The sequence below is a fragment of the Melanotaenia boesemani genome, chromosome 4, assembly GCF_017639745.1.
Source record: "Melanotaenia boesemani isolate fMelBoe1 chromosome 4, fMelBoe1.pri, whole genome shotgun sequence".
Classification (NCBI taxonomy): Eukaryota; Metazoa; Chordata; class Actinopteri; order Atheriniformes; family Melanotaeniidae; genus Melanotaenia; species Melanotaenia boesemani.
In genome coordinates this window covers 30,279,694-30,298,348 of record NC_055685.1, presented here as the reverse complement: position 1 = coordinate 30,298,348, position 18,655 = coordinate 30,279,694, and the positions used below count along the sequence as shown (strand labels likewise).

The following is an 18,655-nucleotide window of genomic DNA, read 5'->3' as shown; positions in this document are numbered from 1 at the left end:
AATATTTAGTCTGTATTAGAGTCAGTGCCCTCAACTGTATTGGATAAACTTAACTGTGGGTTTTGACATCAAACTTTGCCACAATATCTTACAATATTCTGGCATTTCTGAGAAAGCAAGGACATCGGTAAAAACCTATCATAGTATAATTTCTCTTTCCTACTATGTCCATTCTATATTTTTTCAGCCTTGTGACAACAAAAATAAATTTTATTCCCCTCAATCAACAATCTCAGACCTAAACTCCACTTATACCTGTAAGATGAAGACAGCAACTCAAAATTGGAGTTCTTTGCAGACACTGATGCAGGAAATCTGAAGAATGGAGAAGTGTTTCTTAGAGCCAGACATGTAGAGAGGATAATCTACTCTAAGGCCTGTCTCTCACCCGACCAGCGGCAAAGATGCCCGGGCTGAGTTTATGTATGTTGCTCTGACCATAGTAAGCCTGTTTCATGAGCACTTCACAGCTCACGAGTCTCCAGTCAGTCTTTTGGCAGCATCTTTGTGTGTTAGCACCAGGGGGAGGTGTAGTCAATAGTAGCTTAGAGTGTCTGTTGTGGGTGACTTATGTGGATTTGCCTATCTTACATTCACTGGCCCCTGTCACCATGGCAACACAAGCAGTCAATGCTGACACAACCAGAGAGGCTAAGAAACATCCATGGAAATGGACACACAAGCGTTAATCCTGTGTGTGTGTGTGTCTCCAAAGCTCACCCATTGAAATGGTACATGACGGGGTTAATCCCCAATGTGAATGTGTGTATGTGTGGGTTGGGTGATGGAGAGGAGGGGTGGGAGTGGGGGTGGGAGGTGTGTCAGGATAAGGCTTGAAGGGCTTACATACACCGTCTCCTTCGCTCTCAGGCGTAAGTCAGGCCTTATCTTTAACCAGCACCCCAAGCAATGAGGTACGCACACACATGTGGGCACACACAGCTGCCTAACCTTCATTTCACCAGCTAGCCTCATTTTCCAACCTCCAGTTGCACATTCACACCTAAAACCCCAAATCCATGTATGTGAAGTGATTAAAACTGGCACCTCTTGGTGCTGAATAACCGGCTCAAGTGCTCAGTGTGTTTTCACTAAGCTACCTGTTTAAATTCACCTTCAACAATTCAGCAAAATGTGGAATGGACTGAACTTATTCTGTATTCCTCTTTACATCAATATATATCTTTTTTTATTTTGCACCTCAGAGATTTAGTTGCTAAACAAAAAATAAAGAAAAAGGTCAGTAAGAAAAACTTACCTCCCTCAGATTCAAGCTGCTCTGACATCGCCATTTAGTCACTTACAACAGCACTTTCACAGCTATACACTGATCTAACTCAAAGTCTCTGTTTTCATGCCTCTCCCTCTCTGTGATATCTCCCATGTCCAGACTGTCAGGCTCAGGGGCACAAGGAGGGGAAAGAAGGATGCCCACGGTCTGTGTGTGCGTGCCTGTTACTGGGTGTTAATGTGTGTGAACGTGCACATGTGCAAATGTGTGCAGCATGCCATTTCGACTTGTCAACAGGAAACCGAACGACACACGCATCTGCCTGAGTTCTGATAACAACCGTCCCCATCACCCTTCCCTCAACACACTCTCAAAAACTGATCTGAGGACAGTTTCATGGAGCTGTGGCAGCAAAAGAAGTCCTGACTAAATCATTCCTCGCTGCCATCAGTTAAGTGTTGTTTTTTTTCCCCTGTTTCCTCCCCTCCAAACAGGAAACATAACCACTCCTGCTCTAAAAGATTGCAGTCACTATATTTTCTTCCCCAAATGTAATAAAAAGCCTGCCATTTATTGATTTTTATTACTTTGTTGTAGTAAATACTTTTAACACATCTTTAGCACAGAAAATCCCACTTCTCCACATGGAAACCAACTACACGTCTCCAGGGAGCTCTTCATCATTCTCTGTCAGCCAGATTTTAATAAATTTGGCAGATTACATTAGGCATCTTTACTCTAATTATTAGATCAGATGGAGGGACAGCGATCCTTATGTCATATTCAGGTTTGATAAAAAAAAAAAAAAAAAAAAAATCCCAAAAACAAGCTGTTCTTTTTTGCGGAACAATAAGGAACTCAGCACTTTAGATCTGTGGCTGTGAATCAGAATAACTTAACTTTAGCAAAACTGCTGCGATACAGAACACTTTATTGATTGTCCTATATGCAAAACACAGCAACCTGAATTGTACTGAAATAAGATGAATACTCATATGTAAAAGAGGTAAACATGCCCTCACCTAAGTCAGTAACAACAGAAGGGTGCCTGTTGTCAAATTAGTTAAAGGCAAGGCGGAGCAATATGATGACACCAGTGTAAAAAAAAAGGAAAAGGAAAGAGAAATTAACTTATTTGAAAGGAAAAAAACCAACACAATACATAGATAAATATATTCTGGATAAATTAACATAACTATATGTAAAATAGGTCAACTATTTGAAGTCTGGAATGATGTTTATCACCAAAACGAATATGTTTCCTCTGTCTGGGAAACTTTGCTTATTTTACAGCTGTTTTGAACCTGTTGTGTTGAGATCATGTGATCAGATCGGCAACTGCTGGTCACGTCCTTCAAAAACTTCCGGCTTACTTCAGCAGTGTGTTTGGGTCTTTGTCCATCTGTGGTGAGAACCACCATTTAGCCAGATTTGATGCATTTGGCTTAATCTGAGCAAACAGTTATTCGCCGAGTTCTTAATTTCATATTTATTCTGTTACATCTGTCTGTCAAAACATCAATAAATACTACTGAACCTTGGTATTTGGTATTTCTAAGAATATACTAGACTATCCTTTTTGCCACTCATGATGCTCTGGTGTTTTTCAGAAAGTTTTTCCACCTTAAGAGTTGCTTGTTTCACTTTCAATACTAGCTATTTTGGGTAAAAAAAACAAACAAAAAACAAACAAAAAAAAAAAAACAAACAAAAACTATGCAAAGCTTTTTCCAACTCAACAAAGTTCTGGTCTGGACTCTGTGGCGACCAGTCCATATATGCAAATGATGTCTGTTTGAGTCCGACAAATCCTGGCATTGTCATCTTGGAATATGGCCGTACCATCAGGGAAGACAAAATCCATTGGTGGAATAATCTGGTTATTCAGTATATGTAGGTAGTCAGATGACCTCATTCTATGGACATATAACATTGCTGAACCTACACCTAACCAAGTGCAGCATCTTCATAATACTCATAATAATCTTCATAATCATAATACTGCCCCCACAGGCTTGTACAGTCAACACTAGGCATGATGGCTGCATCGCTTCATCTGCCTATTTTCTTACCCTGATGCTGCCATCACTCTGGAACAGGGTAAATCTGGACTTATCAGACTACATGACTTCCTTTGCTCCAGAGTCCAATCTTTATGCTCCCTAGCAAACTGAAGTTCCCCCCCAAGTAGCATCTCTAATAAGTGTTTCTTTTTTTTATGGCTAAACAGCTGTTCAGTACCAACCTGCTTGAGTTTCTTTTGAGTTTGGAAATGTTCTTACTTTCATTGTTAAACATAGCCCTCAGTTCTACTGTTTTTTATTTTATTTTACCAAATATTTAAATGATTGCCGAGCACCACCATTCATTTTTGTCACCCTTGAAGACAATGGTACCCACTATCCTTCCAGTTTTTAATAATGTGTTGGACAGCTCTTTACCCAATTTTATTAGTTTTGTCATCTCCTTAGATCTTTTCTTTGCTTGATACTTGTCAGTAACTTTTTTTAAACACAATGACGTTTCCACGACCACGGGATGAATCTTCTGATAAGTTCTTTTGATAAATGACAAGCTGCTCACTGCATCAGTTAGGCTTAAATAACTTGTTGCCAGCTGAAACATAATCATCCTTGCAGTAATTATCCTATAGGAGGCTCATACCCATTTGCTTAGTTAAATCCAGGTGGTGACTTTTGTTTTTGGACAGGCAGCACACAAATATTAGCAGAAAATGCCATTACTTAGAAATTGCTCTCCTAGTTTGTTTTAGAATATAAGTTATATTTAAAAACTGTACGTTAATAGACAAAATTAGACTTTTAAATGAATATCTAAGCACCTTGACTGACCCTGCATTAGAATTTTATTATGTCTAAAATACACCTACCTGAATATTATCATAAAGGATTATGTGTAACTAAAGAATGGAAAAAGCATTCAGCATAATACATAGTACAACTCTAACAGATGCTTATTTTTACATCATGACAATTATATTATACTTTAAGATTATTTTAGTAACTTGAAAGAGCTATTCTTTCTAACTGCGATTATCTGAATCTGATCACTACTTAAAAAAAAACTCTGTGTTCAAAGCAGCTTATTTGCAATATCAAATACAAGCACCATTACATTAAAGAGCAGAAATCACAGCTGTGCATTACAAATAAAACACTATGTAAATTACTTTTGTTCTGCATATCTGCTTCCCCTTCCCATGTGTTTTTCCTGTTATGACTTCATTATGCATCATTGTGGAAGCAGACTCTTAACTGACCTAAAAGCTGAGGCTGTCCTTTGATGGCAGCACCCTCTAGTGGCCACAGTGAGTCAGTGTGTTTGTTTTCATCCTGTCACACAATATTTTCTCAACCACTGTGTGAATTCCCTACTCAGGATTTTCTCTAGCAGACAAAAACAGACACACTGCAACAAGGGAAGTTCAGTATCATGTGTGTCACATGTCGATGGATGTCAGGATTAAATTAGAAAAAGGCTCAGCCGTGAGACAGTTTGGTGTTAAAAATGTTTTAGGAAAAAAGTGCATAGAAAATCATGGATGTGTTATAGCAACTTAGGATTATTGTCCATCATCTCAAACATTCTGCTCTCCCACCACACACACACACACACACACACACGCACACACACACACACACTTTTAAGAGTAGCATATATTTGTGTATGTGTGACAGATGTGTGTGTGTGTGATTGTGTGTGTGTTGGCGGCTGGCGTCAGCTGACAGCTGTGTGAGTGGAGATGACAGTGCCCTGATGCTGCATTCTCTGTTCTCTGGGAGCCATTTTGTCTGTCTCTGATCTCAGAGTCAGGTCTGCCACCCCCCCCAACTCACCCCCTCCACCCCCCCTTCAGCCAATCACGTCAGTGCTCAGCCTTGCAGAAAACATAGAAACACAGTCTGATTTCTTCCTCACTCTCTGTCTCACCCTCTCTGACTCCCTCCCGCTCCTCCTGCGCTCCTACAGTGCTCATCTCCCACTTGCCTATTTTTTCTTGGCTCTTCTGCTCACTGCCCCCCCCCCTCTTCATCACCTCTCTCCTGCTTTCTCTTCCTCACAGCCTTCCCTCCTCCTCCTCTTCCTCTCTTAATCCACATCTTTCCTCAGTGTCTGCTCACTCCCTCTCTCTTCCCCTCTGTCACACCCTCCTCCTTCTCTTCAGGCTCTCTTGTTGTGCAACCCGTTTTTAAACAGCTCAGCCTTTGTGCTTTTTTGTCTGTTGCCATTTCAGCCAGGGCTGCAGTCTTTACTCATTTTCCTCCAATCAGGGACACCATGTGACTCTCTGCATGAGAGGGCACAGTCCCTTCCCCCCTTCTCTCCTCCCTCACTCCCTTTCCCTTCCTCCCCATCCTCCTTTCATTCCTCCCCTCATCCAGCCAGCCAGCCAACATACGCTAGCAATCAGAGGAGTCAAAGAGAAAGAGGGGGGAGAGTGGGGAAGGAAAGATGAAGGTATATACACACTGCGGAGTGAAAAATGGTGTGCAGAGGGGAGGTAGGGAGGCTCATACTGTAAGGTCTGGGTAGGTCAATGAAGAGTCTGATTGACCTCGAAGTACAAAACATCTGAAGTTTCACAGAGCTGACTGTACAATAACTTAATTTTGTGAAGTTATTCCCACTCAGTCTACCCATGTGTTTATATCACCCACATGTTGGGGCACATGCTGTGTGCATGGACATACACACATACTCAGAGCCCACACAAGAAGGGGGAGGATCCTTCTGTGTTGAACACGGCTCTGGAATGTAAACACGGGAGAAGGAAAACGACTAAAGACAGATTCTCTAATTTTATACTTTATCACAGTCAGCTTGCACCATCCCTCTCAAAGCTCTATGTTTTGTTTAAAATGTATAAAGACAGTAGAAAGGCACCAACTGGGCAGACAGTGTGCAAATTAACCTGCATTGCTGAAAGGTCAAGCTTTAGATTCATCTGGAGGCAACATGAATGAATGGAGATATTGTTACATATTTGGAGGCAGTGATTACATTGGATTTCAGTTACTCAAATATTTATCAGTAGGTGAAGTTTTATTATTGACACACATTGTTAAAAGCATCCAAACGTGCATGAGAAAGCATAACATCCCTTACCTAAAATGTTACTTGCTAAGAAAATATCCAGATTTTCACATCAGTTGTTTATAAGAGCAGCTGTATGTCATGAACTTTTTTCAGTTAACAGAAAACAAACAAAAATAAAGCATGGTAAAAGCAGACAGGCAACAAAGAAAGGGGAACACCAGAGAGAACAATATGAGAGCAACAGTGGAGCGCACAAGAGTGCAGTCATATGTCTTTTTTGGAAATTTCCATGACCACGTTGATTAAGTATGCAATCTGACCGCAAGATAGCTACGGCCCGGTTCTAAACAAACGCTCCCGCCTCTGCTGTGCAGGCTTGTTTAACGGCTGAGGTGGCAGCATTTGCCTCTGTAGCACGGCGCACTGCACAGAGATTGAAAACACATATGAAAATAGACACACATGAAAACTATTGTGTGCACAATATTTCCAAATCGTTATCTTGTTTGGTTCGATCACAGTGCCAGCTCTTTCCTACACTATCCACCTTAAGCATCAGTCTGCCAGTTCCAACTGTACAAACAGGATAAGCAGACGTTGTTTCTCAGTTTGCTCCTCCTAAACTATCCACCTTCAACATACTCTGTGAGATTAAATGTTTCCAAACAGCAGCAGAAACATGGGGCCAGTTAATGTTCCTTCTTTTTCATGTCTGAAGTTGAGACTGGCATTGAGGGAAATATGATCCCCGATGAGTGGTTGGCTAAAATTTTTTATACACATGCTGGCTGTTTGAGGGCTGACCAATGTGGCCACTGTGGCCTGGGAGGCAGGAGGAAAGAGAGGAGGCCACCTTAGGGTGATACAGAACCCTTCACACAGAGCAGCTCATATACAACTCTGCCATACTCACTTCCTCCTCTCCTGCTGTTAAATATTACACAACTGTGGAATCAGAGTACATCTATCATGCTTATGAATACATTTTCAGCTACAGGATTATATTTCATGTCCTACACGTCCTTTAAGTAGTGCTACATGAATCGCTGTAACACTTAATAATATATTGCCGAAGGCTCAGTAGTTCAAAGTTTATTTCTAGACCTTTATTCCTCTTCTCTTGTTCTTTCCTCTTCTGTCTGATAAAAGTCAATAAAATAAGAGGAATTGTCTGTTAGCTCAACACGCAAACACAACTTCTGTTTACCAGATGTCTCACTCCTTTCAGTATGGTGGTGCACATGATGGATATTACTCCCTTGATATGACTGCCTGTGCCTGAGCTCCCAGAAGCAGCTGTTGTTAAACTTCAAGTGTTTTGTTATAAATCTGCAAACTGAATCCAAATATTGTTGATACTTAACCTCCATCCTGAAGGAAGAGAAAAGTGGATGTAGATGTGAAATTATACAACAGAAAATAGTGAAAATAGTGAAGACAAGGTTAGTATCAACCTCGCTGCCTCTCGTGTGCACTCACTGACCTCCCACTGACTTAAGAAAAAGTCTGGGTTGACGGGGGGGGTATTTCCTATTATAATTGCATGTCATGCATGAAGAATGCCAAAAGAGCCAAATAATAAAGGATGCTAAATCCCATTACAGACAAACAAATGTAGCAATGCTGCATTTCCATGCTGGTATCTGTAATTGGATCTGCTTCTGCACCTGTATGAGAAGTGTCTGACTGCATCCTCCTCATCAACCTCTTTACATATCCTAAGCGACACAGTCCCACGTGTGCTGTGAAACATCAAACATTCATTAATAGCTCTTGTATGGGAATAGGTGCAGAATCAATCATGCAAGACTTTGATCCAAGCCAGTGAGCTTTACACTGCAAATGTCACACTTTTTCTTTTCTTTTCTTTTCTTTTGTACCACCCTACATGAGAGGGCATAATTTTCTTGGAGTCAGAAATTACCAGCAGCAGCAACAAGAACTGGTGTTGGAAGAGAAGAAGTTGTATTAGTGGAACCATAGCAACAACTTGTGCCAACAAAGATCTGCACAACACAGAGAACAACACAGTCAAAAAAAGCCAGTCTGTTGTACAAGTGAAGGTAAAAGTCAGATTGAAACCAGACAACATGTTGATCCTTCTATTCTAGTATTTTCTTTTGCTCTTCATCCTCTCAGCCGGCACAGAGGGCAACCTCCCATGAGCCTTTGCAAACAGAGCCCTAGGGCCCCGGGGCACCTTTTTCTCATCTCTCTGCCCCAGTCACGCCACAGCAGTGGCTGCACTCACCAACAAAAATACAACAACAACCAGAAAAAGTCAGCAACTGGCAGCAGCAGGGTTGTTGTTAACGGCAACCATCACCACGGCAGCTACTTACCGGGACACGCGCAGCCGCCCACAGACATCTTCTCACATGTCTGGTGTGAATCCGATCAGAATGATGGTGGTGGCTCTGTTATTCCTGCTCTCTCCTCTTTCTCACCAGTCAGTGCTGCCGCCACTGAGGCTGCTCACATGAGCGTCTGTTATCCACACAGTTCACACACACATATATACACACACAGACACACACATCAACAAGGAGCAAAGAGAGAGGAGGTGGGGAGGGAGTGATGAGGAGGGAGGAAAAGAGAGAGAAAGAGGGAAAGAAGAGGTAAAAAAATAAAAAAAGAGCGCACACACAAAGGATCAGATTCTCTCAGTTGTAGCTGTACACTGTAAACGAGTGTGTGTCAGAGTGAGTGTGTGTTGTAGAGTGAGGAGAAATCTGCTCCTGCCTCTGCTCTGCCCTCACCCTCATCAGCCCTGCAAATTACAGCTCAGGTGGGAGGAGAGAGGGAGTAAGAGGAAGAGAAAGGGAGGGAACGAAAGGCTGAATGCTCTAGAGTGTGTGTGCCACAGCAAGGGAGGGAGGGAGAAAGAGAGTGGACTGTCAAAGTGACCTGAGAGGCAGATTTGAGAGAATAACAACCATGTGAATTGGGTCCTTTTTTTCCCCCTTAAAATATGTAGAGGCTGTTTTTCACCACTGCTGCTACAATGACACACACACACACACACACACACACACACAGAAGTACACGCAAATGATCCTCAGGAAATCTGGCTTTATGTGTATGTGTATATGTATGTGTGTGCTGCAGCCATCTGAGTGGCTTGTTACCATCCAGCAAAGGTCTGCTACATGGCAGGGAGGGCAGGGTGAGGGAAGGGGTGAGGAAAAAGGGGAGGAGGAGGAGGAGAAGACAGGAGGGGGCATCTGACGTGCCTCCTCTTTTCTCTCTCTGTCTCTCTTTCTCACCCATCCACTCTCGCTCCGTTAGTCTTCCCGTCTGCAGTATGTCACACAGTGTTGCTCTCTCGCTTCACTCATCTTGCTGTCTCCTCAGCCATTTATCTCTCCTACCCTCCCGCCTTCTTCCCTCCTCCCTCACTGTACCTTTCCTCCTTTATTACTCTTTCTTCCGTTCCACCTTTCCCTCCCCCTGTCTCCATCTTCCTCTAATCTTTCCTCCATCACTATGTCATTTGTCTTTCCCTGGTAGATGCTCAAGTTTTTTGCATATGTGAGTTGTGAAGCCCAGGTTTTATACAAAATGAAAACTCACTGCTTATAGGACATGTCTGGTGATCCACTGAATTGTCCTCATTCGTAAGAAAAATAAAGTCCCATACTGACCTTACTGCCGAGGATATTATTGAATATCCAAATATTGCTTTTTTAGGGCATCTTGTTCCACACTTGAAGGAGAGATTCATAGTTTTGGACTGTGAACCTCTGTTTTACAATCAATCAATCAATCAGTCAATCAATCTTACAAAAACAAATCACACACACACACACACACACACACACACACACACACACACACACACACACACACACACACACACACACAGAGATTAAAGAGTCATAGAACCCCTCCCCCCTATAAAATAAGCTGTCTCTAAAAATAATCATATGAACGAACATGTCTCAGCACCAGGTGAGGTAACGATATCCTTCCACACCAAGAGCCACCACACCCATGACCACAGCGGCCATCACCACGGTAAACCATCTAGACCCAGGCAGACGGTGCCCACACCACAACCATAAGGCTGCAGTGCAGGGCCCCGACCAGCCAGACAGGGATAGTCACCATGGCAACGACCCCGCAGTCAGGGCAGGGGTAGCTCCCAATATGGAAGGGCCCCATGAGGAAAACACAGGAGTTAAAAAAAAGAAAAAGACAAAGACAATAGCAAAGAAAACCAACATGTATACAAATATGTATAAAAAGTAAAAAAAAAAAAAAAAAATCCATAACATGAACTTATTCCACAGTAGGAAATCCCCAACTAATGCAATTGTTTTCAAACAAGATTAATCAGTTAACTTCTATTAATCAAATGTTCACATATGCAAAATGCAGCAGTGACAAATTTCAAGGACAACAAATGTGTACAGTGCTGTTTTTGTTTGATGCATGGGGATGCATAAAGTTTAAAATATGGGACTAATAGGTTGAGAGAATGTGATTAGGAGTCCAAGTACTCCTGCATGTTAAAATTTAAAGGGAATTAAAAATGATCAAGGCACTCTCCTGATGCTCCACAGTCTCCACACCTGGCTTTGACCCAAAAGAATTACCATAAGAGATTAAATGTCATTTCAACTGTTAAAAATGAATAATGCCTAAAATGCACACAAATGTACAGAGCTGGAAACTTGGCAAGTTCACTGCTCAACATGGTACCGATTTGCCACAAGCTAACTGGAAGAGGTCTATTACTAACAAAGTGAAAAGGGGTGGAGGGGGTTTGCCACCTACTGTTGTGAAGTCTGGCGTACTTCTATCAATAACAAAGAACAAGGACAGTATTCCAATTACAAAGCCAAATCGAGCTATAACTTAAGCTCAGCCTACCTGGGCAATTAAAGGTATTACATGTGTATTTAACTATAATATGCTCCACCCTTCCTTTTCCTTATGAGTGAAAAGTTACTGTGTACATTGTTTGTATGTTGTCATGGAGCAAAATGTCACAGGTAAACATCCAGCAACAGTTAAAAGTTGTCAAGTAGCAAGGACGCAATATGTTTTAACATTAGGCCAAGCTCTGAGATTACAAAGTATTTTTATCATTTGTTATCTATTTTGGTTAAAAATTAAACATACTAAATGTAATTTGCTAATTAGCTATAAAACTGAGGTACTGTTAGGCCGTTTTCATTGCTTTAAGGCAGCTATTCTTGTTTCCTGTCGTAATGCTAAGCTATGCTAACTCACTGTATGCTCACATGAACTTTGCTAACACTGTGGTATGAACATTTTTCACAGCATAAAAGATTGTGAACCCAGTTGTCACCAGTCACTATTCTACAGACATTTAGGAGACATTTAGCAATCACATTGCTTAAAGCTCTGTTACGAAAACAGGACAAAGCCTTCGTTAATGTTATCAGTAACAGCTGTGTTTGTTACAGCTACAACTGTATGCCAAAGTGGCTGCTATTTGTTTTTTATCCCTAAATTTGGCATTTACATTTTTGAAAATGTATCAGCTACTGTGTGTTGGTTAACTGACACATACCAGCTTGAATTTCTGCAACTGCAAAAAGTCACACTGATCAAAAAGAAACCTGCAAATTGATTTTTATTTCTTACTAAATCCCACTTTATCTTCATAATGATCTTTGCAAAGCTGTTGCTGAAGCTGCCCAGTACCTACATCGTAGCATCTTGCCAAATTTTAAATGGTCATCAAAGCTTACCAAATCACAATTTAATCACAAAATACATCTTACTTGCAGTTTAGCATTTGCGTGCAGGTACAAAAGTTTTCTTTTTTTTTTTTTTTTTAACTTTTCAAAATATGAATTTTTTCTATTTGATTGGAAAAGACACAAAAGTAGCTCTATAAAGTACTATTACATATTGAAGGCAATATATGTGAAAATGAGAAGAGATATACATGTATTGATAATATTTTATTGCCTCGGTGTAGCAATCCATCCATCCATTGACCATACCCACATATTCCGATGCAGGAGAAGAAGAAGACTGGAGGATGGAGACTCAAGCCCAGCTGCTACAGTTGAGAGGCAGGGTATACCCTGCATAGGTCATGAGAATGTGCAAAAACATTTAACAAAATATTAAAGAACTTTAAAATAGAAGTAGATCTGATCCTTTAAAATATTTACAAATTTGCCAAATTTCCCTGACAGCTAGCAGCCTTTGTAAAGGACTTGTCACTCATTTTTGCTCTCCTGCATCAATAACTTAAAACAGAAATTTACTTTTGCTTAGAGAGTTTGCCAAATAGATGTCCAAGTAACTGCAATGACCTTATCCATCAACATGATGCCAGTCAGTCATGTTCAGATTTGCCTTCTTATTGTTTTAACTGATGCCCAGGATGTTCACACACACACACACACACACACACACACACACACACACACACACACACACACACACACAAACACACACACACACACACACACACACACACACACACACACACCTGTGGGCCATAAGGATGTTGATGGTAACTGTCAGAAGCTCAAAATGGTTAAACTAAAAAAAAAAAAGTTTGGAAGCCACCACTGAGCAAAACAAACTGCTCTTTCAGATATTTGGCACCTTTACAATTCAGCAAATCAAAACCACCGACACACCTTACCTATTAAGACTAAACACTTTGCATTTCACACACATACACATGTCAAAGAGAGAAAGCAACATGTCTAAACAGAGACAGACATAGAGTGTGCACAGTCTTCCTGGAAATTACATCAATGGTTTCTTTTTACGTGAAGAGGAACACAAGTCTGCATAGATTGCCTCCTCCACATATTAGTCCTTCCTCTTTTTTAAGACACTTGCTCTTTGTCCCCCCTCCCTGTCCTCCTCACCCTCTGTCTCATTAGACAGTATCTCATTTTGAGGAGGAGAGTGTTAAGCCAATCAGTGAGGGGAAGAAAGAGCCGAGGAAGGAGGGAGACATGAGAGAAGAAAGACAGAGAGCGGGCAGAGATGGAGTGAGTGAGAGAAGTAGAAGGAAACGGAGGAAAGAGAAGGCGAAGGATAGAAGGAGAGAGGGAGAAGGGGAGAATAAATAGCTCTGGCGCACTTGTCCCCCATTACCCCGGGAGGGCACTGTCGCCATGGCAATGTGGCAGAAAAAGGATAGCAAAGGCATGATGAGTCTCTACATACACACTCATTTTTATAAATGAAACTTGTGCTTCACAAATACATTTCCTCATTTTAACAGCTTCATACGGTCACATTAATGTGTGTACAAAGCTTCCTTACACCTTACCATAATCATTTACATAGAAACACACACATATAAATGGTCAGCAGGCAGTCAATGCCTACATGACACAGACAAATAACAGACTCAAAGAAGCACAAAACACAAATGAAAAGAAAAAAGGATTTGGAGAGTAAAACAATAAAGGAGAACAAGAAAGCAATTTTTGGAGCTAATCATGTATCACAGCTGCCGGCTGTGTTGCCTTGTAACAGAATATGCTGAACTATGAGGAATTCAACTTCTTTCTACTACTACTTATAAAAGTAGTAGAAGAAAGCCAGTAAGGAGGCAAGAATTTACTTGGTGGTTTACATCCAGAGGACGCAGAGCAGCTTCAGCCATTGCTCAAAATGGTTTTGGAGTCCACTTGTAGAATCCAAAACTCACTTTTCTTTAGCTCTGTTGTAATCTCTGTCAACTGCTGAGGAGTATTTACAGCTCTTTAGCTTTCATCAGTGGCTGATGTTATTGTTTGGTGCACAGCAGGTAGTGTACAGCAGGTGTATCATGTATTTCTGCAGCAGCCAAGATCAAAGCTCCCAAAACAAGAGGTGACAAAACCTCAAAAACTCCATAAGGCTAAGTAGGAATAGTCCACATAGTCCACTTTTTTGTGTGATATAAATGCAGTACTTGTTTCATACTATTTGTTTAAATGTTATGCCATTTGGAATATTTGGGATCCTCCTGTCTTTCCAAAAATCTCAATGTCTTGTCCAATAGGACCTGTAATACTTTTTGGGAAGTAGATCTGAGTTATAAATTAGACCACATATGAATATACTCTATGTATATGAAAAATGTCACTTGTATGACAAAACTGTTGAAAGCTCTGACAATGTACAGTTATTACTTTATTACATCTCATCTGCCTTTTATGACAGCTTAAATTATTTGAGGAATTGATTTCTCTAACTAAAAACAATATTCTTTATCACGCAAGTTCCAACTTTGTCATGGAGAAGTTTTCAGATCAGCTTTATTGTATGGTGCCTCATCCTGAACCATTGCTTTAAATTTCCACCATGAATTTGAACTCAGATTAAGTTCAAATCTGCTGTCCATAGCATCAAGGTGATTTTATTTTCCTGATGAACAATTTGTGCACTCTTTGCTCTGTGGCAAGATCCATTAAAATCCTTTCAACTGATGGAATGAGAAAAAAGTCTGAAATTCCTGTCTACCTGTGCAATCACTGTAGAGGTAATGTCCCCTAGACCTATACCTGACATCAACCTGATATCATCAATGACTGGGAGTTTGCTCATGTTGTTCATGCAGTCATCTTAAAATGTTTAATTGGACTTGCAGCCAACAAAAGTTCTGGCATCATCTTCCTGGCCAATGGAGATTTGTTATTTATCACTGAATATAACCCATCTATCCATCCACAGTCCATGATTCTCTTTAGCCCACTGTAAGCTTGTTTTCTTCTGTTTAGTGTTATAAATATTGACATTTGTGTTTTATTTTTCTGTATGTAAATCCCATTACTTTCAGACAATATCTTACAGTTCACCCACAAATATTGACTTGCTTCTGCCCATTTGTTCTTCAATTCTTTGAGTTTTCAACACTGACACTTTGAAGTCTTTCTCAGGCTTCCTGTATGATTTTGGTCTAGTTTGCATATTTAGATTTGTGCAAATATTTCTTATAGAACTGCAGATTGCAAGCTGATTTCATGATTGATTATTTTCTTTAAAATGGTCCATTTTACGTATCATTTAAGAATGTTTTACAAAGACAGAATAGTTTTGTACCATGTCTTGTTTTTCCTACCATAGGTGCATGCAGGCTGGGCATTTCATTGTTTTTGCCCAGCTTTATTAGAGGACGAGAAACACTAAAAATCTCACTAACATGTCACTTCTATCAATGCTGGGCCTCTACAATGTACACCATGTCCATCTTGGGAAAACCTGATTATGGTGCTGCATGAAAAGTTAAGTGATTGTATAATCCTGAACTTGCAGACTAAATTTCATGGCAACACATCCAATTGTAGAAATATTATGTTTCAGTATGGTTTAATTTATAACACAGTATCAACACTGTTAAATCTTGATCATGTGTCTGTAACCCCTGTGACCTGAGTTGGTTCGCTACAAGAGTAACAAAGTTCAGTTTCCAAGTCATTACTGTTGACTTGATTGCCTCAAAAAAGCCTCTAAATTAGCCACTAAAGAAGCCTGTCTGAAGAATGCTGGTCCTCAGAGTAAAACAAATCACCCAAAGTCAGTAGACTGGAGTTAAAAAGTGCCACTTTCATGCCTTTGTTGCTGCACAGTTATCAGGAAAAGTTGTTTGGAAGGCAATTCTGGTGGTTAATTAGCTTAAGAAATCTTGCGTGCATCCAGCCTGAGGGCAAAGCATAGAATGACAGTGGGCTTTCTGTAAACTCTTATGTAAGGAAGAATGTGCATCCTGTTTCAGCTACATTATTGATGGAGGCTTCTCTTACCACGCTAAGTGTGTTTGTGTGCACATATCTGTGCAGGACCACACACATGACCACAGTCTACACCTGTAAGTTACCACCTCTTGCTAGTTAGTCTCTCACCTCTGCTGTTTTGAAGAAGGGTTGGTCTCATCACGGGAAGGTCTTGTCATTATTTCTCTTTCCATTTTCCCTCTGCATACTCTCATGTTCTTTCCTCACCCCCTTACGTTTTCTGTATTAAAGTAAGTCCCCTTACTTTTCTTCCTCCTATCTCTCTAAGGCCTTCATTTCTTACAAACAGATGTTCTCTGAGCCTTGTGGGAGGGCATTCCTCCTTTCTACTATGAAAGCAAAAGGAAAGCACTTGCTTGAAGTAAAGAAAAATCAAACAAGGACGAAGGCTGCACAACTCCCTAACTGTGCAGTCTCAGGGGACATCCTGTGAATCCTACGATTCTCCTGGTGTCAAGTTAAAGATCAGCATGCTTTTGCCTTTTTATAACTCACTGCTCGCAGTGTTACACAATATTTGAAAGGTCGTGGAAGCGCTTGTACAAAACTCTGCATGACTAAGCAGCCAAGATGCCTGGAGACCATATAGAAAAACACTCACAAATCCAGCCAAGTGTGAGTGAGACAGAGAGAGGAAAGCATTTACCTGACTCCTTACACCTCGTGGGTTCTTTAAAAATTCAAATGTGCCAAAAGAGCACCGTGGGAGTCCTTGCGCAGGTCAAGAGTGAGGAAGTGATAAGCAGAAGAGAAAGAGGAAGCATGAAAGAAAAGCAGCAGAGGGAGGTTGTTTGACTTGTTTTACTCTCTTTTCCTCCCCCCACAAGATGAAGAGTAAAGTCTGGCACTCCGTGGAGCTTAGCCGAACTGAGTGGGTGAATTTTACATTTGCTTTGGAAGAAAATGGGACAGGGGATGCAGAATATGGTAAATGTGTTTGTGTGTGTGAGGGCCATTTACTGACATAGTGGTTGCATGCTGGATGCTGCAGTAAGGTGACCCACTTACTACCCCCCCCCCCCCCCCCCCCCCCACATGTGTAATACATACACTCTTACAGATGCCTGTGCACACTCCTGAACACACAGCACCTCATCTGCTAGAGACTGGAGGAGGCTTTGGCCCCGTTTCAGGCAGTAATGTGTTTCAAGAGTGAAGGAAGATGAGGCAAGAGGAGGTTTGTGTTTGGCAGGGATGAACAGAGATGTAGCAACTAAACAGAAGTAGACATGGAATAACAAGATATGGAGCAAAAAAAAAGAGGAAAAGACGGACATATATCATGGCAGATAAGAAGTATAAAATAAATTTAAAAGAAATGTGTGGTGCCTTCTTAAAAATTTGTCCATGAGAATATTTCCTTCCCTGCTAATATAGGGAAGCAACTGACTCCACTGTGACATTCAGCAGAAAAGTCAACTCCTTGCTGTTATGCACAAGATAACACATCTATAGAAAAAAAAGCACATAAGAACAAAAAATAGAAAGATGGTCAACTTGAATTTAGTGTGCATCTACACACATCATTGTACGAATATCTGTTTTTTCTTTAGCTGAGGATGTATGTAACTGGCATGGAGCAATCAGACCACAAGACAAGATGTTAACTCGTACACAACTTTACAGAGTGAACAAGGGGTAGAAGACTGATAAATAGAGAGAAATACTACCATCTAGTGTAACAGAGATGTATCTGCAGGTGTATCTGTTTGACTAGAGAGCAGGGCTATTCAGTTTGGTTCCATGACGGCAGCAGTCCTGCAGGTTTTTAGTTTGTCCCTGCTCTAACACATCTGACTCAAATTAAATAAGTCCAACAGCCTATAAAATTCTGTACAATGACTTATTAATTTGAGTCAGGTGTGTTGGAGCAGGGAAACACTGAAAACCTGCAGGACTACAGCCCTCATGGGATAAGCCTTCATATTTTGCTTACAAACCCTGTGAACTCACAGACTAGTCACTAGTGGAAAAAAACATCTAATTTCTCTTTAAAAAAAAACAAAAACAAAAAAAAAAACAAAACAAAAATAAAAATGAAACATGATATTCATGTAGAGTGGTACATATTTATTTAGATAATACACCAAAATTTTCTAGTATATTTTATTAAAAACAACAACAAAAAACTAATAAAAGAAGACAACAGTTTCTTCAGAACAGAGCAAACTGAGACCATTAAAACTTTGGAAGAGTAAAAACAAATATATTAGACCTTAAATCACGTGAATATAATCCCATGAAGACATGTCTAAATGAAAAAGTTTTTTAAAGAGTCAGCAGTATCAGTGCAATATAAAAAGTATAAGCTCCTTCCACAATAAAGATACAATCCCCCATAGATTTGAGTCATGAATGAGGAACTGCTTTGCAATCACTGGCCAGATGACCTGAGGGTTTGTACTGAGGAGCAATAATCTAGTGTAGCCAATGACTCCAGAATAGTATAGCTTAACCAGACTAACATGTATGGAGCTTGTGATGGAATTTTCTTGTTGGGGCCTTTACAGGTTCTGAGACTGCTCGTGTTTTAAATGTAACTCACTTTTAATTAAAGCATCCACTTACAATACAAGTTAAAAATAGCTCAGGTACCATTGTCTTATGTGGCTCTTAAGGGGTTTTGGCTTGGAGA

At 40.5% G+C, this 18,655-nt stretch overlaps 1 protein-coding gene across 3 annotated transcripts in view; it reads right to left on the bottom strand.

The window, feature by feature from the left end:
* Positions 1-16,686, bottom strand: part of ldb1b (LIM-domain binding 1b) — a 28,695-nt gene extending 12,009 nt beyond the window's left edge. The window contains exon 1 of one of the 3 annotated variants that reach the window (XM_041983036.1): positions 16,667-16,686. Coding sequence is in view for 2 of the 3 variants with exons in the window: in XM_041983032.1 (XP_041838966.1) it covers positions 1,259-1,292 (34 nt within the window). In the remaining variant the exon portion in view is untranslated. Of the gene's footprint in view, positions 1-1,258; positions 1,369-8,631; positions 9,018-16,666 lie in introns of those variants that run through there. The other 2 variants (XM_041983034.1, XM_041983032.1) reach the window with 2 other exon arrangements.
* Positions 16,687-18,655: the final 1,969 nt, after the last annotated feature.